A 23,003-nucleotide genomic window follows, 5' to 3' on the forward strand; every position below is an offset into this window, starting at 1 on the left:
TGTCTGATTATTGGTGCATTTAAAAGAGCTTGGATTCTGGACAGGGTGGTTGTCTTGCTAATAACTTGACTTAATCTTTACTCTTCCCGGCCCTCCCCTGGCATTCATTGCTTAACATTGCGTATTCTAAAGCAATATTTACTACAAATCTGGGGAAAATGTCACTCTTCTCTACCGGATCACCCATTGCAGGCAGGAAAAGTTCCGATGAACAAGTGCTGACCAGAGATGCAAGCGTTGAAAATCAAGACTTACATTTCGGATGCGAAGCATCGGTGAGTTGGGACTATGCTTTCTTTTATATAGTCTTTTTATATTAACCAACCGTCTAATTTCGATGTTCAAAATAGGGTCAAAAATTTGTAACCAGTTCTGGGAAAACCCCTCAGCCTCTAGTGTCTTCTAAGCTTGGGAGCTTTCAGTCCTGGACTGGTGAAAAAGATACGAATCAGTCAAATAAGGTCAGGCTCCTGTCAAGGGCTTAAGGATTTTAAGTGGCTCACAATCCTAGAAGCAAAAGATAGAGCATTCAAATACAGTCACCACATCTGGAAATTCTGAGATGGAAAAGCTACTAGCCAAACTTTCTCCCAAACCTCAGTCAACCGGTGGCAAGAATTGCGTAAACTTGGAGATTTCCACGAAATTACCTGAGCAGCAAGGTTTGTTTGAGAAACAAAGACGGATTCTTGCCAGTAATAGCGAAGCCACAGAGACTCATATAGAAACCACCAAATACTGTAGCGTGCTACCTACTACTTCGACATTCGAGTCACTTGATGTTTCTGCTCTGGTAGATGCTGAGAAACCCGACGCAACCCATGCTGGAACCTCGGAAGTGCTTCGCTTGAAGCAAGAGCTTTATGTGGCTAACTCTAAGCTTGCCCTTCAGGAACAAGAGTTGGCACAGACTCGGGTGATCAAACACACGTTGGATCAAGCCCTCGGTCCTCCATCTGAAGCTGACTTTAACGGCCGCGAGATAACCGAACAAACTATTAGCCACTTGCAGAACGCTTTCAATGAGTCCAATCCGTCATTCAGCCAGCTTCAAGATGGCTGGAGCGGGCAAGAGGATTCCCAGTCGGATATCTCAGACGCACTCTCGGCTGGGGCCTTTAACAGGGCCCGAGGAATTTGGGTCCCCCCGACACAACAAGTACTTGGTATGAGTGCCAACGCTCCGAATTCTGACGGGGATACGTTCTCGTTGCCTGGCAGTTCATTGGTTCAAGCACCAAACAGGCCATGGGGTAGCTCAATCCAAACACCCAACGTTCCTGGGCATAGCTCTCTTCAATCACGTCGAGTTTTCTCTAGTTCGTCAGGGATTAGCAATCTAGATACACGGTTTGCGGGGGAACAAGCACGATATCTTCAAGGAACAAATATTGGGCCACGTCGGTCTATCGCCCAATCTAATCGCGGTGGATCGTGTTTCTCACCTCACAACTCCGCTTGGGGAGCATTCGCTGCCGGTTCTCCCAGTAGCCATGTTCCTAGGTCACCGACTAGCCGACAGAGTAGCACTTACCAGCCAATTGGTCTATATCAGGTTCCCACATATCATCAACAGCCTGCTGCAACTGCTCTCTCTCCAACGGCAGCGGAGTTCACTTCTACCAATTCTGCCATGGTGCCGTGGGGGGCCACAACAGTGAGTCTTGACCGAATCCGTTTCTTAGCTAGCGATTTACACATCTAGGTTGGCGGAAATTCCATGCAAACATATGTTTCCCCCCTCGAGCCACTCAATTATCGCCGGCTTCTTGACAGAAATGTCTCTTGTGATTGGAGGTATATAGTGGACAAAATTGTTTGCAATAACGACCAACAAGCTTCCATTTTTCTTCAGCAAAAGCTGAAAGTTGGATCAGTCGAACAGAAATATGAAATTATAGAGGCCATTGTACGCCAGGCTTATCCTCTCATGATCAATCGCTTTGGGAACTTTCTTGTTCAACGTTGTTTCGAACATGGAACTTCCGAACAGATTATTGCCATCGCTAATGCAATAAAAGGAAACACATTGAGTCTTAGCATGGACCCATTTGGATGTCATGTCATTCAAAAAGCCTTTGACTGTGTTCCCGAAGAACACAAGGCCATCATGGTTCATGAGCTGTTACGCAGAATTCCTGAAACCGTGATACATCGGTATGCATGTCATGTCTGGCAGAAGCTTTTTGAGTTGCGTTGGAGCGGGGAGCCTCCGCAAATTATGGTTAAGGTCAATGAGGCACTGCATGGAATGTGGCATGAAGTCGCTCTTGGTGAAACTGGAAGCCTTGTAGTCCAGAACATTTTCGAAAATTGCGTGGAGGATGAGAAGGTAAGATATAATACAGTTGCACAACTGTTGCATATGTGGCTCTACTCCCCTTCCAATCATATTACGCTGCCTTCCATTAAATGTACTGACCTGTTCTAAGCGCCCGGCGATTGAAGAAGTACTAGCGAAGATTGATGTGCTTGCTCATGGCCAATTCGGAAACTGGTGTATTCAACACATCTGCGAACATGGTGCTCCACATGACAAAAGTCGCGCTATCGAGCATATCATTCTTTGGTCTGTTGATTATAGTATGGACCAATTCGCCTCTAAAATAGTAGAGAAATGTTTGAAGATAGGGGGCTCCGAGTTTCTCGACCGCTATCTTGCAAGAGTATGTACTGGCCGCACTGATCGACCGAGGATGCCTTTGATTGATAGTAAGTTCGAATGCCGTTTTTCCTATGTATATTTTGGAGTCTAAATTCCTGCAGTCGCTGGAGATCAATATGGCAATTATCTTATCCAATGGATTCTAATGAATGCTGCACCTCATCAACGTGAGTTAGTTGCTAGTCACATTAGGTAACTTTTCGTTCCCCCCGCAATATTGTATGGTTTTACTGATTCGGCTAGGAAACACATGGTTTCATTGCGTGGGTCAAAGTTTGGTTCGCGGGTTGCTATGCTTTGCTGCAATCCATCTCATACTACACGCCCTGGACCAGGTGCTGGCATGCAAATTGGCCGTTTTAACAATTTTGGCGACGATCGTTTCCAGGTGCCGGGGCAACATGGAGGGCGATTTAGTCGCGGAAACCAATGGAACCCTGCATACCCACCATTTCGCTGAAGCCGATCAAATGCGTTTAGAGGAAGGGCACATGTAACTGTCTCGCTCTGTTAACTGGATCGTCTGGTACCTTTATCAGTTCCACGGACATGGCAGTTATATGCTCTCCGTATCATTTGTTCAACCCCTGACATTGCGTTGGTAGCATGTACAAAGATATCAGCCTAGAGGGAGCGGAAACAGAAAAATATTCCATCTCTCTTTGTCTACTTAGTGATCAATACGCCAATCATTTTCCATGAAGATGATCGAAATTTTACTGACAAAGTCACAAGAATCACAACTGTGGGTTGTTTATGTGGGTGCTTTGGTTTACCAAGAGGGGAAATTAAAAAAAGAGGAAGAAGGGCACTTCTTGTTTCCAGTCTACTTGTGCATGATCATTTTTCATGTCCTAAATCTTGCCGCTCCTTAGTCTATTCTGTTATTCTTTGGCCAGCATGGTGTAATAATCCATTATGGAGTTTTTCCGAAAACAGCACAAGATTTCTTCCACTATCTAAAGTACTCGCATATTTTATGCATTGCTTGAAAATAATTGGAGGCTGAGGGTTAAATAAGAGTTAAACATTGTAGTCATCCTTGGGAATTTGTGCTATCGTCCTTTTCCCACGGTTTACGTCTCTTAGGCTTTGTACTTGGGGTTTCATGACCAGTTAAGACCGTATCTGGTATCTGCTGAATTCCCGGGATCGGCTGACCAGTAGTAATGAGCTCAACTATATGTGCAAACGAGGAAGGGTAAGCAGGCTCCTGCATCGTCGTAGTTGTTGTTTGCATTGTGTTTTCAGGCAGCGAAGATGAATCAGTCGCTAGTCGATCAAATTGCCGAGGCAAAATCCCCGTACTCCCATAGAATGATGTAGATTCAGTTGGGGATGAAATCGTTCTCAGCCAAGCCTTGTAGTCTTTAAAATCCAAAGGTTCTGTGAGCTTCTCTTTTCTACAACTCACATCGAAGATATTAGCGCTGCTAGTCATGCGTCAAGGATTTATGGGTCGGGCTCCAACGCGGTCTATCAGGAAGAGCGTACCTTGAGAAGTAAAAGCATTTGGCCTGTAGGACTAAATCATCCTTGCGAAGAATTTCCGTCTCAGTTACGGGAACGTCTGGATGACCAAGTATAATCGACAGGCCTTTGGCAAACTCGGCATCCTCACCAAACGGGTATGATTGCATTTTTTCGAACAGCTCAACAACTGGAGGCTGAAGTTTCCTTATCTGGTTCTCCTCGTCTGGTGAAAGCCCTGTACGTTGCGACGGACATTCTGAAGGTGACTTGGTGTTCATGGAGAAAACAGCAGACGTCGTCTTGACCTGTAGATACCTAATTCAGAAAGACTTCGATAATTTGATTATGGTGCAGCTGATAACTGGTTGCAGAGTAGCACACCTTTGTGATCAACTACAATTCTAGATATAGCTAGGTAGGTAGTACGAAGTTGGGTCGTAGTAGAACAAGTTTAGCCGAGGCCCAAGGAAGATAATGTGTGGGGAGCTTGTAGGGGACCTAGTAAGTACGTACCTATCTAGTACTAGTAGTGGGGTCAACAAATAAGGCTGTTCATTTAACATGATAGGTGGGTAAGGTTATGTACTGTAACTACGGGGTACACCGTATACCATACTTTATGTGGAGGAGAACTACTACTGTTAACTTCAGGCCACTGCTATTAGGCATAGTGACATTCATATTAATACTAAACAAGCTTGGGTTAGTTGAATGGGATATCAGACTTCCTGATGCAAGAACTGTGCCGCCAAGGAATTTTATTTATGATTATGGACCTAACTCTATCCGTTCGGGTTATGTAAAGTAACAGAAGCCTCTTAAAAAAAAAAAAAAAAAAACAACGATGATGCATTACAGTGCCGAAATACCCTTATTATCCAGACTATATGTGCTCTGCAAAGGTTCATCCTTTACCGGACAAGCTGTTTGACTTTGACATCCTGGACAGTTGTGCACAACTTCATGGGCAAAGAGGTCACAGTCAATACAGAAATGGTTCTTGCACACAGTACACTCATAACGGCTGCTTATACTCATGCCTTTAGTTTGACTCTCCATTATTTGGCATTGTTCCCTGGATGGTACTGGAGGGAAGGCTATCCCACAGGCGAAGCATACAGAACTGCACGATGCTCGTTGCCATGGAACTTCTACCCAATTCAATAGGGGGAATAGATGGTGGTAGGATCGAGCGAGATGGGTCGAGAGGATTAGAGTGAGCCTGCAGGAAGGACACTCGGCAGGAAGGCCACAAACTTTGCTATTGCATCGGGAGCATAGATATCCGCCACAAGAGGGCTTCGAATGACAGGCACACAAAGAAGGGTAAGCTTCGACAGTACGTGATGGAAATCCCATCATCAAGAGAGAACTAGTGGTTTGATTCTGAGAATATGTGACTGGTGGTGTTGTTACATCCATCACTAAGTCCCGAAAATGTTGCTCATTGAGCGCCACACCATACGTGGTGTCGTCACCGCCATTTGTCTTAGCACAGAGATCACGGCAGATGGCTACTTGGGCAGCAAGCCCAACGATTCGAACACGTATATTATCATTTATAAGCGTTGATGCTGTTTCATGAATATCGCCGGGGTCAGAGGAGAGGAGGGAGCCGAAGATAAGGAGAATTTCTCGAGTGCCGTGACTTGGGGTGCGACTTATCGGGGGATAAGTTAGTTTATGGAAGCAAATATGTCTATAGCGTTTGTATGGAATGAGACGTACAAAAGAGCACCACGAGCCATCTCAAGCCCGTTCTGAATACTAGGAAGGCCTTTTGGATCCTGATCTCGCAGGCCCTGTATTGAACTAATATGTTCTGTAGGATTCCCACTCATATCACTAATGCGTACTGCAAGGCCATCGCGCAACCCAAGAATGCCTAGCTGAGAGATAGGGTTTTGTTCAAAGAATTCTCCCACAAACTCTTGTGCATATCGGAGCGTCAGGAGGTATCGTGTAGGCCGAAGATCCTTTTCCGCCATGGACTGCGAAAGATCGAGGATGAGGACGAGGTGGCGAATAATGCCCCGTTGTAATGGTGTAGTATCTCTCAAGAGCCTGCCATAATATTGAACTCAGTATCCAGTTTACGAGTGCGCTCTTACGGGTAGAGTTGAAGGCACTTGGCGCTTTCGCCCCTCCTCGAATCGAACTTACCTTTTCCTTTTCCCAGATTCCAGAATTCCTTCGACTGCTGAGCTAATTGTGCCATCCGCGCTCTCAACTAAAGTTTCCCAAGTCCTTGAGACTTCCCAGTCAGCGCCTCCACGTTGCTTCTTTCTCTTTGGACGTGATGCAAACGTTGCATTCCCTTGAAAAAGGTTGTCACCATCCTCATCCTCAGAAGCTTCACCAATATAATCTTCGTCAGAATCTGCCATTTTATTTTTATTTTTATTTTTATTTTAAGTGCAGAACCTAGAGATCAGCAGTTTGTAAGTGTAAATACTTAGTTAAACGGGTGAAAGGATTAGAAGGTCAATTGACCGTCTGCATCATCACTGGAAAGGGTTTAGCTCCGACAGAACTCCGATCTTTTCATGGCTTGTCCCTTCTCCTTCAGGTCCAATATTTTACCTCAATTATCCGAAGGTAGCCGTAGGCATCTTTACACCATAATTGTTCAAGTACGGAGTAGATGTGGGGGAGAAGGTGCGTCACGTTGACTACTCAGACGATTCGACGTGCTCGATCGCCGTTCCTCCACTGCCCCTCCCCCTCTTTCGTTTTCCATCCGCGTGATTCCTTCCTTCCCCGTCGCCCTCATCTATCCTCGTGTGCTCATCTATTCACCTCGAGCAATCTTTCAAGGGCAGTGTCACCTTTAGTCAGGCATTATACTACTGAATTATATGCAATGACTTCAATGGATAGATGTATTCTCCCCGACGTGTGAGTGATCTCGACGGCGTTGCAGTAGAACGGTCTGCCTCATTCCTGTACAAAATCTGACCAAATGTTAGGGTGAAACCCGTCAACTACCATGTATCTCTGTTTGACCTCGAACTTGGTGGCTCTTGGGTTTACAAGGGCATTGTCAAAATAGATGCTCAAGTTACCAGTTCCACCAAGGAGATAGTGCTGAATTCGAAGGAGATCAAGGTCCAAAACGCAGAAATATTTGGAAGAGATGGTTCGTAATGTGCATTGATTAATGTCCAAAAGATGAGATTACTCACAACATGCGGATCGCCGTAGGAACCAAATTATCGAAGGCATCTGATATAACGTACGACAAGAAGTCAGAACGAGTGATTTTCAAGTTCCAGGAAGAAGTTTCTCCCTCTGACATCGTGTTGTCTATCACTTTTACGGGAACTATGAACAGTGCGATGGCCGGCTTTTATCGTTCAAAATATAAGTCTGTTGTAGAGCCGGCTGGCGACACGCCAAACGAGGATGGCTTCCACTACATGTTAAGCACTCAGTTCGAGTCCTGTGATGCTCGTAGGGCTTTCCCTTGTTTTGATGAACCGAATCTTAAAGCTACTTTTGACTTTGAGATTGAAGTCCCCAAAGGACAAACGGCTCTTAGCAACATGCCAGTTAAGTCCGAGAGGGAAAGCAGCAACCCGGGTCTGAAGGTTGTCTCGTTCGAAAGAACTCCAGTGATGAGCACATATGTTAGTCCATTGAGAAACCCTCCCCTCCTCCTAACTCAAAATTCGTCTTTTACCATCTAAGTCTAACATATGTAACACTATGTAGCTTCTCGCTTGGGCAGTTGGGGATTTTGAGTACGTTGAAGCTATGACCGAGCGAAAGTATAAAGGGCAAAGCATACCTGTTCGCGTCTACACAACGAAGGGCCTGAAAGAGCAAGCCCGATTTGCATTAGAGTGCGCCCACCGCACTGTGGACTACTTTTCCGAGGTCTTTGAGATAGAGTATCCCTTGCCCAAGGCTGATCTACTTGCGGTCCACGAATTTGTGAGTGACTTTACATATTTTCCAAACATTTAGTGGGACTAATTGTATTTATCTAGGCCATGGGGGCTATGGAGAATTGGGGTCTTGTCACTTATCGGACAACTGCTGTTCTTTTTGATGAAGGGCGATCTGATGCGCGGTATAAAAATCGCATAGCTTATGTTGTTGCGCACGGTTGGTTCAATTCTAGAATTGTTCCCAAGAATTTGATATTTCTGACAGGTATTCAATTAGAACTGGCTCATCAATGGTTTGGTAACCTTGTAACAATGGATTGGTGGAATGAACTATGGTTAAACGAAGGTTTTGCGACTTGGGTTGGTTGGTTAGCAGTCGACCGTTTTTATCCCGGTAACCTATAACCCTCAGAGCCTGAATCCGCTCAATCTAACTCACCTTTGCAGAATGGAATATATGGTCTCAATTTGTCGTACGCAATTCCCGAGGTAACAAGCATTGCTTTATAGAATATTGACTGTTTCACAGGCTGAAGGCGTACAACAAGCATTCCAACTCGACTCCTTACGTGCGTCCCACCCAATAGAGGTCCCCGTGAAGAATGCTCTAGAGGTCGACCAGATTTTCGATCACATTAGCTACCTTAAAGGTAGCTCGGTGATTCGAATGCTGAGCAATCATCTTGGCCAGGAGACTTTCCTTCGCGGGGTAGCTATGTATCTCAAAGCTCACGCATACGGCAAGTTATCAAGTAAATTAGTTCCGGAAGACTTCAGTTGCTAACCAATTCAAATTATTAGGCAACGCGACTACCAATGACCTTTGGTCCGCCCTCAGCAAAGTTTCCAATCAGGATATCAATAGCTTCATGGTACGTTAAATGTTACCTAATTTGCCTTCACAGCTGTCTAATACCATGGCGAAGGACCCGTGGATACGGAAAATCGGATTCCCTGTCGTTAACATAAAAGAAGAGTCTGGACAAATAAGTATTCGACAAAGCCGCTTCCTCTCAACAGGAGATGTGAAACCAGAAGAGGATGAAACAACGTGGTGGATTCCACTTGGGATTAAATCATGTTCAAAGACAGAAGCTATAAATTCTCGTGCACTTGTCTCTAAAGCCGACACTATTCAAGGTGTCGGTCAAGATTCATTCTATAAGATCAACACGGACCTTTCAGGTTTTTATCGGACAAATTACCCAGCAGATCGATTGTCGAAATTGGGTCAATCTTTGGAATTACTGAGCACTGAAGACAAGATTGGTTTAATAGGCGACGCCGCCGCTCTTGCAATGTCTGGAGAGGGCAGCACTGCAGCTCTATTGGCCCTCCTAGAAGGGTTCAAGATGGAGAAAAATTACTTGTCAGTCCTTAATCCCTTTTGAGCTACATTAGAGCCGGATCTGACGAATACTGTAGGGTTTGGTCTCAGATCGCTTCTTCAGTTGCAAGCCTACGATCTGTTTTTGCTCAGAATGAATTAGTAGCCACAGGCCTGAAGAGGTTTGCTCTTGAATTGGTGTCTTCTGTTACAGAACAATTTGGTTGGGAGTTTAAGCCAGATGAAGACTATCTTACTGTTCAACTCCGGAAGCTTTCGATTGGCATGGCCGGCCTTGCGGGCGATGAGAAGTACGTCATTCTCTTTTCTGGTTCACTCCTCGCTCCTCGTCTTCTCGGCATACCTTACTCACGTTGTATTACAGAACTATTACTGAAGCTAAGCGGCGTTTCAAGCTCTGGGCCAATGGCAAAGACATGAGTGCTATCCACACAAATTTACGCTCTGCAGTCTTCGGCATCGCAATATCAGAAGGAGGCCGTGATGAGTACGAGTCCGTCAAAGAAGAATATCTCCAGACAGATTCCGTGGATGGCAAGGAGATCAGCCTGGCAGCTCTTGGACGCACTACAGATTCTGAATTGGTTAAGGATTATCTGGACTTTGTGTTTTCAGACAAAGTGGCAATTCAGGACGTGCATAGTGGCGCTGTTTCTTTGGCTGCAAACTCTAAGGTTCGGCATCTACTATGGGAGTATATGAAGAACAACTGGATGGCTGTTGAAACTCGCCTATCAGCAAATAATGTTGTCTTTGAGCGCTTTGTGCGAATGGGGCTTTCAAAATTTGCAGACTACCAAATTGCTTCGGATATCTCTTCCTTTTTTCAGGGAAAAGACACTAGCGCTTATGATCGTGCTTTAGTGATTGTTTCGGACAACATTCATACTAATGCACGCTACAAGGAAAGGGATGAAAAGCAGGTTCTGGAATGGCTGCAAACTCGTAAATATGTCTGATTGTGGAAGGGAATATCTAGGTTTGCTCCTTCTGGTTTTGTTGCTAGTAGGTAAGAAATACAAGAGACACCATCATAGAGGAACCTATCATGAATGCTACTGCCTCTTAACACAGGGGTTGATCACCTACCTCCCTGGTCAATTCACTGTAGACTCATACTAGTAATATACATATTAAAATCAGGAGAGGGTTCCAATGGGTACTATAATCTCACTTGATATTCTGCCGTCTCATGCGACCAGTTTTTTCCATATCTTTTGGTATAGTAATATCTTTAATTCTACAGACGGCCTCCGGCGTCGAAATATTTAGCCGGTATCAGACAGCATTTCGCGGCCTAAAGTCGATGCCTAGTTGCTTGGCCTGTGCTTTCACAGGTATTGCAAAGCTAAACTCTTTAATTACTTAACACTCATAAATAGTACCTGAGAAACTAATGTTATGTACACTATATATTGCAAGTCTCAGATATATATACCAACAAATGCCCACTATGCTGTTGTGCCCTGAAGGTTAACCATCACACCATATTCAATAATCTCATCGAAACCTAGGATTGAGAAATTCAATACAGCTTATTATTACGTCTTTGCATGCTCCTAATGGCACTTAGGTAATAGCTGAGACTGGAGATATGTAAATTACAAAGTCAGTAATTAGTTTCTTCCCCCTTCCTCTATCCCCCATACACACACTCTAACACCCCGTCCCTTATTTAGTAAATGTTAATATAAATGGAATCTCCACTTGGTCAAATCTCTAGTTGTACCTGATTGCTTTTCTCTAGACAAACTATCCATTGCGCTAGCGGAAATTTGCGCTAAAGGCACTAGGCTGGTTTGAGTGTCTGGGGTGAATGTGAAACAGTCACAGGCCTGCTGACCTTAGTAAGTACTGGAATCTGCATGCTAGGTTCACCTGCTCTCCTGCACCTAGCAACGCAACCGCCATAAGACACCGGCCAAGTTCCATCCAAGCAGACACGTCCAAGCAACTCATACATCAGCTTGCTATCCACCTCCATCTCCCCTCTGTGTGCGCTATACACAAATTAATACTTACGTCTGACAACTGCTCCTGTGTTCCCATCCTGTCCTACCTTCGTCCACAGGTCAATACTTATCCCTACTCCGATCATCATGAATCCCGAGTGGTAAGTCCCTCAACTCCTACTTTTAGGCCGAGCATCCCGAATAGCTGGGTATGCTTGCTGCTCGCACATAGAAGCATTTATGTTAATTCTGGGTATTTGATTTGCTGATGCTATCGGTTGTTATTTAGAGTATATATTCTTCACCATTCCCAGACCACCTCCTTAGCGGAGAATCACCCTTGTGCTCGGCCGCCTAACCTTTTACTAAGATACGATTATCTTTTCAAACTCCTGCTTATCGGAGACTCTGGCGTTGGAAAGTCCTGCCTTCTTCTCCGATTCGCCGACGACACCTACACGGAAAGCTATATTTCCACCATCGGTGTCGACTTTGTACGTTCTATCTCCTCACCAACCTTAACTCCCCTATTACTCGTTTACGTTTTCCCTAGGTGCCTGTGCCATGTTGTACCAACTAATACCTGGCAGAAAATTCGGACTATCGAACTCGATGGCAAGACGGTGAAGCTTCAGATCGTAAGGCAACATAATTGAAGAAAATATTGACAAAGCTGACGGATAGTTCAGTGGGATACTGCTGGCCAAGAGCGATTTCGAACCATTACTTCATCTTACTACCGTGGTGCTCACGGTATCTGTGTCGTATACGACGTGACTGATATGGACTCCTTCAACAATGTGAAGCAGTGGCTCCAAGAAATTGATCGCTATGCCACCGAAGGTGTCAATAAGCTCCTTGTTGGTAACAAGAGCGATATGGAAGACAAAAAGGTTGTGGAGTACACCGTGGCCAAGGTGCGCATTTACCCTAACATCCTTTTTTTGACCTGGCACTGGCTGCTTTCCCTTTGTCATAAGTAGTAAGGGTTGACAAAATGATGTTGTTACTATAGGAGTTCGCCGATAGTCTAGGAATTCCATTCCTGGAAACCTCGGCCAAGAATGCTTCGAATGTTGAGCAAGCCTTCTTAACGATGGCAAGACAGATCAAGGAACGTATGGGTACTGCTACTGTTAACAACAAACCTACTGTGCAGGTTGGTCAAGGTCAGGGTGTTCAATCTGGATCTGGAGGTGGTTGCTGCTAGATGTTTAATGGTATGTGCTATGTGGTACCAGCCAGGTGTGGATCATAAACCATGAGACATACTAAACTACTCTCTTGACTTGGGTTACATGCGTGACACTGAGCATGGCACAAAAGGATCGTTGACTCGCTTCAGGCCCGAGATCATAATCGGGGGTTGTTAGTTCAATTTTTTTATCATGCTTAGACGGCCTGCCCTTTTTGACCTAATATTGCTTACACTCATGGTGTTTTTTTTTTTTTTTTTTTTTTTTTTTTTTTTTTTTTTTTTTTTTTTCCCTCTCCTTTTTTCCTTTCTCTTCGCCTTTGTCCCCCTTCCCTCTAGCTTCTAAACTTTCCGCGGTTTGCTTCAGTTTCTTTTTCCTATTTCCTTTTAACAGCATATTTACATAAGTTTTCTCCAATATTCTCTTGCTACTTATAGGTTGATTGGAAACATACTTATGAGCATCCGATTCAGTAAGGGGCAAGACCATGAATATGGGCGGGCGCATTTAGTTGAAGGTAATCCTAGCTTCTGAGCCTAGTGCTCTATTGTAGTAGAACAATATACTAATGTAGCTTTTGGAGTGGGGTGGGGGATGGAATGCTTCAAGAAATCTGCGTGGCACTTTTGTATGTGAGATGGAAGGAGAGGTAGGTCTAAGAAAATGCATTTTTGTATGGTTTGAAGCCAGAATTCTGTAAGCAATCAATAAATACAATGTGGCCTAAGGTACGGAGCACTGGGGGCCATTCCTTGCATTAAGAATTAAGAATTAAGAGACACTAACTTGTAGTTACCATTAGAGATACCTTGTATTAACTACCTATGTATCTATACAATAATGATGCCACCCCGATAATTTTGACAGTAGTTGAAGACGAGATATAAATCAAGCATTTAGGCGTCTGACATAACTATTCAATGAGCTGGAACTACTCCGTAAATCAGAAGAAAGTCATGGTCATCTGTACCTCGGTCGCGGCTTTATTGAATCAGGTGAACACGGGACGGATAGGTATACCTTGGTAGTTGTATGGAGTCCAGGTACCATAAGTAATACCTACAAACATAGATAAATAAACTTATAGCGATTAAAATACTGTTAGCAGAAATATGCATGAACCTCCTCTCTTAACATCTATGATACAACAATAGCATTTAGGTGATCATAGAGAAAATAAATCCCTTTTGAAACCTGTAAATAGCTGAGAGGGAACGTAAAAATCAGCCGAGGCACAGAATTTCGGCAAACGTCATTACAATCGCCTTCTACTAGTTAAAGCCGAATTATTCTCGCGCCCCAGACTTCCAATGACTACCTTAGAAGTGTTTGCCCCTTTTCCTACCTTCTCTTGAGTACCTAGTATTTCATTCCCTTCGTTGAACAGGTCCCAACCCAAGTTCACTTCCTTTGAAGCTGCATATTTTGTCCACATAAGTCCTTTGGTTTATTTTCCTTGTTGAGACCAACGCCGTTGAACAAGAAGCGCAGAGTTTCATCTCTAGATATTGACATTGCTCGCTGGTGTTTCGTAACTGCTATATTTATTTCCTCATGTCTCAAAACAAGATCGAAGCCCCAAAGAAGGTGGTTGTAGCCACAGCTGCGGCTCAACAAGGTGACAACATAGCACATGCATTGGCTGGCGCTGGTGGTGGTATCCTCTCGATGATTCTAACGTGCGGGCTCCAATACCCCCTTTCCACTACCAGCGAGAAGTTGTTGACATCCTCGAAAATATAGCTACCCTTTAATCACACTTTCAACTCGGGCACAGGTGGAATCGAAGCGTGCACATTCTACAACTGCTGATGCAATACGGCGTATTGTGCAGCGGGAGGGCTTTAGTGGACTCTATTCGGGTCTTGAGTCTGCCCTCTTTGGCATAAGCGTCACTAACTTTGTCTATTACTACTGGTATGAATGGACGCGTTCAGCCTTTGAGAAAGCAGCCATTAAAGCTGGTCGAGCTTCGAAGAAGCTTACAACAGTTGAATCCATGATCGCAGGAGCTATTGCTGGGAGTGCGACTGTGTTGATTACTAACCCTATCTGGGTAGTGAACACTCGCATGACAGCTCGCAAGTCTGACCAGGAGGACCCGACTTTGTCCAGTACTTCTGCCAAACGGGCGTCTACCATCAACACTTTGTTGGACTTGCTGCGAATAGAAGGCCCCAAAGCTCTTTTTGCCGGTGTATTTCCGGCCCTGGTCCTTGTTATTAACCCCATTCTGCAATACACTATTTTCGAGCAGTTGAAAAATGTAGTGGAACGTCGAAGGCGCATGACGCCGAAAGATGCATTTTACCTTGGTGCTCTGGGTAAAATATTGGCCACCTCTATCACTTACCCGTATATCACAGTCAAAAGCCGAATGCATGTTGCTAGTCAAGATGGTCCTAGAGAGAGCCTGAACGGAAGTCTGCGAAGAATTATCAGGGAGGAGGGCTACATGGGGCTGTATAAAGGCAAGTCGGGAAACTATACAGCAATAACAAAAAACCTGGGGCTTATACTGCTTTATAGGAATTGGACCCAAAGTGACCCAAAGTGCAATCACCGCAGCTTTCTTGTTTGCGTTCAAGGATGTTCTCTATGACATGATGATATCTGTTCGGAAGAGAGGCAAGATTTCTAGGTAGAAGCACCTACTCTAGTCATACGCAGCCTGCTGAAAGGGGGTAGCCGTCAGGCTGAATTTTACTACTGGGAAAATTCAGCGTTGATTTGCGGACTCAAGGGGGCATGTATATCTACTTTCTTCTATAGCTCTTTCCCGGGCGAGTCTTCCATTTATGTAGTATTCCTGAGTACTCTGTGTTTTAAAATAGTAGTCTCGAATTTTTTGGCTGTCATCAGAGACCGTTGTGAGAGAAGCACACTCAATAAGCTGCGCGAATGAGCAAGCCTATGTTACTACTATGTGTCGACTGCCAGTTATCTTAAAGGTAGGTAGTATATAGGACTAGTATAATACGTACCTATGACGATTAGTCAGGTTGAAGCTAAGCATTGCAAGCGGGTCCTTTTAACCGCCTACTTCTTTCGGATATAGTACACCGTTAAAGTTAGATGCGTGGGCACAACGCGGCAACGATTGACGCGTTGATTGCTAAGTAACTGGCTACTTTTGTCAAGTTCTACCCACCACCTCTATGATAGCTCAAAAGACCCTTCACTTGGTGATTGAAGAACCTGGCCTCGAAATTACTACCTGAAACTGATTGCCACGTGTCATGTGAGTTTTGTTGCCTGCCGTTCAGAATTTCAACCTAATAATGGTTAGAACCAGTTTACTAGGTCCGAGGTCTATTTTACTATACTGTTTGCCCCCCAAGTCTCTAGTGAATGCTAGGAGGACTTAGACCGTGTATTTGAGAGATACAGTCATAAAGATATACCTTTTCTAGATTTAACTCAGTGAGCCATACTTCCGTCACAGCTCCGTCAATTTAGATATGGATAAGACCCAGGATACTTTTAATCACTGTTGATATTATGATCTGCTATATGCGTTTTCTTGATGTGAGAACCATGTCCCTTGTCGATTTTGTCAGCAGACTGATTAAAGTTAAATGCCAGACCAAAGCACATCATTGTTCTTGAATACAAACTTTTGTCTTAAAGCCTGGTGAGTGTGTTTTTATTTCTCAACCCATACCCTACCTTGTTTGCTCAGTTCGCAAGATAACATATATCTAAACTATGCTGTATTCCCATCATGAAAGCAGTTTTCCTATATTGGTGTGAGCCACTGTTTTGAATGACAAGTCTCTAAACGTCATAGATATGCCCAAACAATTTTCAGATACGATACGCCGGGACTTTAGCTCTAGACCTGCATCGAATTACGGACATGCGGGATATGACGACCCTTCCATAATCGAAGAAGCAGAGAATTTACTCTCACAATTTATGAGACATCCGTCTCATAGAAGCCGGACATCTCAGGTAGAGAGGTGTAGTAGCTTACAAAGGCATATCAGCACGCCCAATACTCCAGTTCCTTTTAGTGGTGGTGATCTTGATTCAGTCAACAATTGGTCGCACACCGTCCCCGAGGATGCTACTCTTGAGATATCGCCAAAGAAGCATGACGCCCTGATTCAAAGATCAGCAACAAACCACCTACAAACACGCCATAACCATTGGTTTAAGAACCCCCAGGGTCCTGCCAATTCAGAATCATCTCGTGAGAAAGTGATGCGGAATCACGACTGTGCAGTTGCTATACCTACGAATGGCAAAAGAAAGTCGTATGGAAACGAATCCGTTGAATCGTCAGCAACAGGTCAAAATATGTCAAAGATGGCAGGGAGAAGACGTTCTGGACGCCCCAAATCTGGACCAGCCAATTACCATGTGCCAATACACCTCCATGGTGTGGACTCTGAGGAGGAATCAGAATGCAACACCGTTAAATCTTCAATGAACACTGAATCACCATCTCAACGTTGCAAACCAGATATACTGTCCCCTGACATGCAAAACTGCGTAATCTACTCTTCTCCAGAAGTACAAATAATAAAATCGCGCTTCAAAAAAGTGACTGATCTCAAGGGCCTGGAACATGCATCTTATTCCCCGGAACGAAATCCTGCATACTATGTTCCAAAAAAATTCGTCGAGAATGCTGAAATTATCCTCCATGTCGACTTCGATGAAGAAGAAATGCTATCTGTGATAAATTTGCTGTCACTTTGTGGATTACGGTGGACCCCATGTTCGGAAATTGCACTCAGTGATCAAATTATACAAGCAATCTCAAACTTCAATATTCCCGATGGATTCAGCATGACAATTTCGCGGATGCGTAAACTTTCTCGAACGCTTAAAAACGAAGGAGTCACGGACAAGAATGCATGGATTTTAAAACTTTTGACGACATATCCAGATCCAGATAAAAAGGAGCTTAGACATGCCAGGAGCCGTGTCATAAAAATTCTGGGACAACGGGAATGGATGTCCAACGGACAGCACGGTTATCAAATGGATGAAATCCATAGGTTGGGGGCCTGTTTGCCATATGCTTCTATACTGAGCCGACGCCATTCCAAAGACGTTGATGCATTTCTCAGGGACGCTAGAAGTGGCTGCCTACCGTCGGTTCCATGTATAGTCAAAGCTATATTTACCAATAGCAATTGCCTATCAACCGGCCGCAGGCTTTCCCAGAGCTCAACTCTCAACAGACTACTGCAATATCGGGAATTGGGATGCAGTGTTAACAAAGAAATCAGTTCTGGAGTTACAAATAACTTCAAATTATCGAAAACATGGAAAGGAGCCTCAAATGATGTGATGGCACTGGCTTGGTCACCCGATGGAACCAAGTTTGCTGCTGGTGCAACGGCTCAATGTGATCGGCATAACATGGAGTATAACAGGGGTAATAATTTGGTCCTTGGAGATCTTACTCAGAACTCTTTGGAAGAATTACCTGATCATTACATTAGTAGACCTGAAAGAAGAGGTGCAAGCGGTATAAGAAATAATGCTAGACTCTTTATGACCGTCACCGCTGTCCGATGGTTTGATGATGTCTTGCTCACGGGGAGTTATGACAGAACAGTTAAACTGTGGGAGTTCGCCAACGGCAGGGCTTCATGTTACAAAACACTTCATCATGATACAAAAGTCCTAGTCATGGCTCGTTCGAACTTTGAGCAGAATGTACTCGCGACTGGTACACGCTCCATTGGTCTGTGGAACATGAAGGAATCAGAATACACTCCTCTCGGAATAAACAAGCATCGCTCCAGGAAGGATATTAAATTGGTTCCAACTTCTTTAGCATGGGGTACAGTTCCATCTACAAAGGATATCTTGGTTGCTGGAATGTCTGAGAAAGATGACGGTGTCTCTCAGAATGGTCTTCTTGCAGCCTGGCAAGTCAGAGAAGGGGGGGGGCAACTCCTTTACAATTATCACCCAACTCTCAAAATATATTCGACATCAGGTGGCATCCAAGCTCGGAAGCCTTTGTCACAGGGAGTTCCACGGGGCAAAAAAAGAATGGATCTGTTGTTCGTCAGTATGAGCCACTGAAGTCGAAGACACGTATTTATGAATTTGATTGTCCCGCAATGGATATTAACGATGTTACGTTTTGTCCTATCAATTCCAACTATGTGACCGCTAACTGTACTGATGGCAATACATATGTCTGGGACTATCGCAAACATAACGACTTTATCCTCAAACTCCCACATGGTGATCCCCTCAATCAAACAGATGAGAGGTTAACAAGGGAGCAAGCAGATGTCGGGGTGACAGTGGCATTGTGGGGGGGAATGCGATTGACCAGTTCTATACTGGGGCATCTGACGGTATTCTTAAGAGGTGGAATATTCTCAGATCATCCGAGGATGCTTTGGTTGAGGATACGCACAGCTTCAAAGAGGAGATTGCGCGTGCTGCCTTCTCAGATGATAAATCCAACCTTTTGGTTGGAGATGCTGCCGGAGGCATCCATGTCCTGTCGCCAGGGCCATTTTCTAATACGGACGACCTGTCCTTTACGTTCAAACGTGCCCCTCAATTGCCTTTTGACCACCACGAGCCAGACTCAGAGTCCGGTGTTAAAGCTGCGCGGAAATTATTATCGTCTGGTCAGCTTGTTCAACACCCTGTATTTGGGGCTGGACAAGGGCCTCGCTATTCTGGACCTTTTGCAACCTGGGCTCGGCCTGAAGGTACACCTTTTGACCAGATTGCGAAAACCCAGCTTAAAAGGGAGCTGCAAATACGCCAACTTGATTGGATTCCTGTGCAATCTCGGGATGTGCTAGATGAACAATCTCGGAGAGAAGTTGAGGCTCAAATCCAACTCGCCCGGATCCGAAATCAACGCCAGAACGAATACAAAAGAAAAAGAGCAGAGCCGTCAAACACAAAAGCATTAGCTTCCTTTGACGACAACTTCATTGACTTGTGCAGTGATGAAGATGCTAAGCCTTGTCCTTCAGCAGTCTTTCACAGTGGGTTTAAACGGCGAGCAAAGACACAAAGTTGCGGATCTTTGGTTATAGACGTACAGCCAGAGATCATCGACCTTACTGGTGATACAGATACCGAGGAATTTGCAGATCCGTCGACCGATGCGCAGCTCCAAGGTGTTACTCGCTGTCCTGAACCTAATAAGGTCCCCTTACGTGGTGGTGATACTCTCCTTCAAGAACTGGAGGAAGAGCTAGATGAAGATTTTTGGTGGCCATCGAGTAGATATGTTGACCCGAATATCCAAGATGTCACTGTTTAGTGCAAGCACAGCTGGAGAGATGCTTCAGAATAATAATGATCAGTCCCGATGATTTTTTGATGATGATACCATGTTTGATTTTTGATCTGAACCGATGCACAATAGGCTTGTATACTTAATGGGCCATTGTATATATTATGACTGGCATGCACAGGTTTACACGAATACATACTCCTTTGTATGGGATTGGAGTACACTTGTAAATAGTGTAGTTAAGATGGAAGATGAATATATGGGCAATGTGGCTGTGCTCTCAAAAGATATATCACGTGGGAAAAGAGGGTCACTCCAGATTGTGGTTGACTAGTACGGAGTATTTAATCATTAGATATTTTAGTATATGAACCATGGTAGCCAAGTGACCTACCTACCTGCTAGGCATTAGCATTATTCATATCTCCCGCAGAATATATTTCACAATTCTTAAGACTTCAGGAGGTAGACAGCAAACCAAAGGACCTTTAATATACCAAGTTAGAACTGTCTTATACAAAGGACTGATGTCATTCGCCCCGCCCCCCGGACCTCCGCCGCCTTCCGTCCCCGATGGATGGAAAGCCCAGTTTGATAATAGATACAGAGAATGGTGAGAGCTTGATGGCATACAGATGCCATTCGTCTAAAATGCAAGCTCCTGCTAACACTCTTACACAGGTTCTTTGTGAATTTGCGCACTGGCAAGTCACAATGGGAACGTCCCGAAGTCACAACTACGGAAGAGCTACATGGACCCCCAAGCGATCGGCCGCCATCTTACGAGGACTCAGCGCATGCCAACTCACCTGTTGTTGCTGCCACCGCCGCAGGCGAGAAGAAGGCACTGGGATCGAATAACCCGTATAACATTGCAGATCCAGGGACCAGCACCCTAGACAGTGATGCTCGGCTGGCCGCTCAATTACAAGAAGAAGAAGCTTGGGCACACACCAAGAGCTCCAGAAGCCATGAACCTGGCACTGCGGCAGACTACTACACCGGAGCTGCTCAGGCGCAGTCGACAAGCTATGGATCGTCCTTAGTTCCCCCGCCTCAAAGCACTGGCCCAGAACAAAAGCAGCGCAGCAAAGGATTTTTAAACAAGTTGATGGGAAAATCCTCGAGTAGAACCGCTGTAGGTTATGGAAGGCCCCCTCCACTCCCGTCCCAACAGCAGCAACAGCAACCATACCCTTATCCACAGGGGGGATATTATGGTGGTTATCCTCCGCAACCGGTAGGGTACAGCTCTCCCGCATATCCAGCTCAAGGTGGGTTTTATTCCGCGGCAGCACCCCAACAGCGACGGCATGGCTTGGGAACAGCAGGAGCTGCGGCGTTGGGGGTCGGAGGAGGATTGCTTGGTGGTGCTTTGTTGGCAGAGGCTTTTGATGATCATCATGATTATGTCGAGTACAACGATTATGGCGATGGCGACTTTGGTGGGGGTGACTTTGGCGACTTCTAGCCGATATGCTTAATTTCGGATGATTCTGACTATGAGGCGGCGGACGACAATGGTGGATTGCTTTTTAATCCTGCTTGGTTTGGATTTGCAACACTAATGGTTTATCGCTGGAACGAAACTCGAGGGCTGTCATGAGTTTACGTTTGGGCTGAGGATTTGTGGGATAGCTTTCTGCTTCTTATATTGTGTGCTCTATTGTGTATGTTACAAGTTTGAAACCGTGGCCTAGACTTGTCTTCTTAGGACACCCTCTATTACCATGCAGAGGATATGTCACCCTAGATCAACTTGGATTTGTCATTCTAAGTATTCAGCGAACTACTATGATCATCGCCTTCGTATATGGTCTCCAGAGTCTCTGCCAGTGGAGGATCCTTGGCTAGCCGCAGTTCTTGGAGCTGCGCCAGCCATCCATCCAGCGAGGTCAAAGCCAGCCTGTGCACCACCACCGCTAGCCATAGCATTTCTCGTGGCACTGGAGATCGGGGAGCTTCGAGATTGTTTCTCAAATTCGGCACGCATTTCAGGATCCACTGAGAGGAGGTGGTTTTGACATCAGCAAGGAACAAAGTAGAGAGACGAATGTTGTCATTGAGGGGTGAGGCAATTTGTTTCCATGCACGCAAACGTACTATTTTCCATCAATTTTGGCATTCCAAATGTAAAACCCATGGCTACTAGTGCCATTAGGATCATGGGGTTCTTGAACAAGGCCAGAGGGGAGACTACAGGTCAAGCCAGCTCCGTCAGCATTTCCACTTGCAGATGCACTCATGACAAATAGCTTCCTTACACTTAGCCCTTTCCTCGTAAAAGCCTCTTCTTGCCAGCGGCTTTATTTCCACTGCCACATCGAGCACTTCGGTAGTTGTCTCTGAAGTAGCAGTAGTGACGGCGAACTTTTCGGCCCCGCGATTTTCCCACGGATTCCCACGAAATGTCTCCCAGATGCCGAGTACTTTACCATCCACAGAGACGTCGACGCGTAGGGGAGGAAAGACATATTCGGCAGAATGAATATCGAGCAAGTAGGACTCGGGCTTGGGAGATCGGAGGTCCCAAAAGATGAAAGTCCCGGAGCGGGTAAGCGGGGCAGTCAATGGGTGGAGGACAGCATTGTAATTCTCCTCTCCATGTCTGGATGTAGGGAGGGATGTCAGGGTTGCATGCGTTCCTGCCGGCAAGGAGTTGGGATTGGGGAGCTGGTTGGAGGGAGTGACGGTGATGGTGAGTGCCGAGAATACCCGCGTTGTGAAGGTGGCAAGGAACACGAGCAGAAGACGCAGAGTGGAAATGGACAGGTACATGGTTCCTTTAAAGCGAAGACAGGTAAAAAGGGGAGGGCAAAGGTGAGAATAAGGGGAAGCTACTAGTTCATCAATGCTAATTAGTTGTGAAGAGGATGATTATGGGAGATGACTAAGGTTGACAGACCGATTTGGGTTAGTCTAGTCTCTTTGGCGACCAACCCATAATTGAATTCTATGAATAGTTATCGTCTTGGTACTTGCACCAAACGACGGATGCATATAGAGACTACCAATCTTCCTACATCCTATGACGAGCCCCTGTCACGGAGTAAGCCTTGATATAGCATCGGCATTCTGGGACTGGAGTTCAGGCTGCCAGTTCCTTTTCCTCTCCTCAAAGATCGTCATTCATTGAAAACTGGATCACTGATACAACTGGCAACCGGCAACTGTCTACTAAATCAACATGCCATTTGGAAATGCGAAGAAATCTGTTCAGTGGTATTTACAGTCTCAGC

The 23,003-nt window shown here is 45.1% G+C and overlaps 8 protein-coding genes across 8 annotated transcripts; 6 read left to right on the forward strand and 2 right to left on the reverse strand.

Moving 5' to 3' along the window:
- Positions 1 to 562: 562 nt before the first annotated feature.
- PUF9B (Pumilio domain member 9) lies at positions 563 to 3,162 on the forward strand (the record flags this gene model as incomplete). The annotated part of the gene is made up of 4 exons (XM_033570873.1): positions 563 to 1,657; positions 1,856 to 2,332; positions 2,632 to 2,666; positions 3,054 to 3,162. 4 exons carry the CDS (start codon positions 563 to 565, stop codon positions 3,160 to 3,162), a joined length of 1,716 nt encoding a protein of 571 aa, XP_033426905.1.
- Positions 3,163 to 3,701: 539 nt separating this feature from the next.
- ATNIH1004_006239 (TFIIH/NER complex subunit SSL1) lies at positions 3,702 to 6,525 on the reverse strand (the record flags this gene model as incomplete). Its single annotated transcript, XM_033570874.1, has 6 exons — positions 3,702 to 4,068; positions 4,160 to 4,453; positions 5,054 to 5,079; positions 5,555 to 5,798; positions 5,867 to 6,202; positions 6,302 to 6,525. The coding sequence occupies 6 exons, from the start codon at positions 6,523 to 6,525 to the stop codon at positions 3,702 to 3,704; spliced, it is 1,491 nt and encodes a 496-aa protein (XP_033426906.1).
- A 476-nt stretch (positions 6,526 to 7,001) lies between these two features.
- Positions 7,002 to 10,338, forward strand: ATNIH1004_006240 (M1 family metallopeptidase; the record flags this gene model as incomplete). The annotated part of the gene is made up of 12 exons (XM_033570875.1): positions 7,002 to 7,036; positions 7,108 to 7,277; positions 7,343 to 7,767; positions 7,853 to 8,074; positions 8,131 to 8,248; positions 8,309 to 8,425; positions 8,479 to 8,504; positions 8,561 to 8,783; positions 8,833 to 8,903; positions 8,958 to 9,400; positions 9,457 to 9,669; positions 9,744 to 10,338. The coding sequence occupies 12 exons, from the start codon at positions 7,002 to 7,004 to the stop codon at positions 10,336 to 10,338; spliced, it is 2,658 nt and encodes an 885-aa protein (XP_033426907.1).
- Positions 10,339 to 11,478: 1,140 nt separating this feature from the next.
- YPT1 (Rab family GTPase YPT1) lies at positions 11,479 to 12,541 on the forward strand (the record flags this gene model as incomplete). Its single annotated transcript, XM_033570876.1, has 6 exons — positions 11,479 to 11,492; positions 11,519 to 11,540; positions 11,646 to 11,825; positions 11,922 to 11,969; positions 12,021 to 12,248; positions 12,347 to 12,541. The coding sequence occupies 6 exons, from the start codon at positions 11,479 to 11,481 to the stop codon at positions 12,539 to 12,541; spliced, it is 687 nt and encodes a 228-aa protein (XP_033426908.1).
- Positions 12,542 to 14,081: 1,540 nt separating this feature from the next.
- pmp47 (putative peroxisomal membrane protein Pmp47) lies at positions 14,082 to 18,578 on the forward strand (the record flags this gene model as incomplete). The annotated part of the gene is made up of 3 exons (XM_033570877.1): positions 14,082 to 14,206; positions 14,271 to 14,950; positions 16,318 to 18,578. The coding sequence occupies 3 exons, from the start codon at positions 14,082 to 14,084 to the stop codon at positions 18,576 to 18,578; spliced, it is 3,066 nt and encodes a 1,021-aa protein (XP_033426909.1).
- A 38-nt stretch (positions 18,579 to 18,616) lies between these two features.
- On the forward strand, positions 18,617 to 19,791 carry ATNIH1004_006243 (uncharacterized protein; the record flags this gene model as incomplete). Its single annotated transcript, XM_033570878.1, has 3 exons — positions 18,617 to 18,813; positions 18,888 to 19,510; positions 19,562 to 19,791. 3 exons carry the CDS (start codon positions 18,617 to 18,619, stop codon positions 19,789 to 19,791), a joined length of 1,050 nt encoding a protein of 349 aa, XP_033426910.1.
- Positions 19,792 to 20,291: 500 nt separating this feature from the next.
- Positions 20,292 to 21,235, forward strand: ATNIH1004_006244 (WW domain-containing protein; the record flags this gene model as incomplete). The annotated part of the gene is made up of 2 exons (XM_033570879.1): positions 20,292 to 20,377; positions 20,446 to 21,235. The coding sequence occupies 2 exons, from the start codon at positions 20,292 to 20,294 to the stop codon at positions 21,233 to 21,235; spliced, it is 876 nt and encodes a 291-aa protein (XP_033426911.1).
- A 327-nt stretch (positions 21,236 to 21,562) lies between these two features.
- On the reverse strand, positions 21,563 to 22,542 carry ATNIH1004_006245 (uncharacterized protein; the record flags this gene model as incomplete). The annotated part of the gene is made up of 3 exons (XM_033570880.1): positions 21,563 to 21,768; positions 21,868 to 21,960; positions 22,029 to 22,542. 3 exons carry the CDS (start codon positions 22,540 to 22,542, stop codon positions 21,563 to 21,565), a joined length of 813 nt encoding a protein of 270 aa, XP_033426912.1.
- Between the last annotated feature and the right edge of the window lie 461 nt (positions 22,543 to 23,003).

This window comes from Aspergillus tanneri, assembly GCF_003426965.1.
Source record: "Aspergillus tanneri strain NIH1004 chromosome Unknown AapTan_4_pilon_pilon_pilon, whole genome shotgun sequence".
NCBI classification, from domain to species: Eukaryota; Fungi; Ascomycota; class Eurotiomycetes; order Eurotiales; family Aspergillaceae; genus Aspergillus; species Aspergillus tanneri.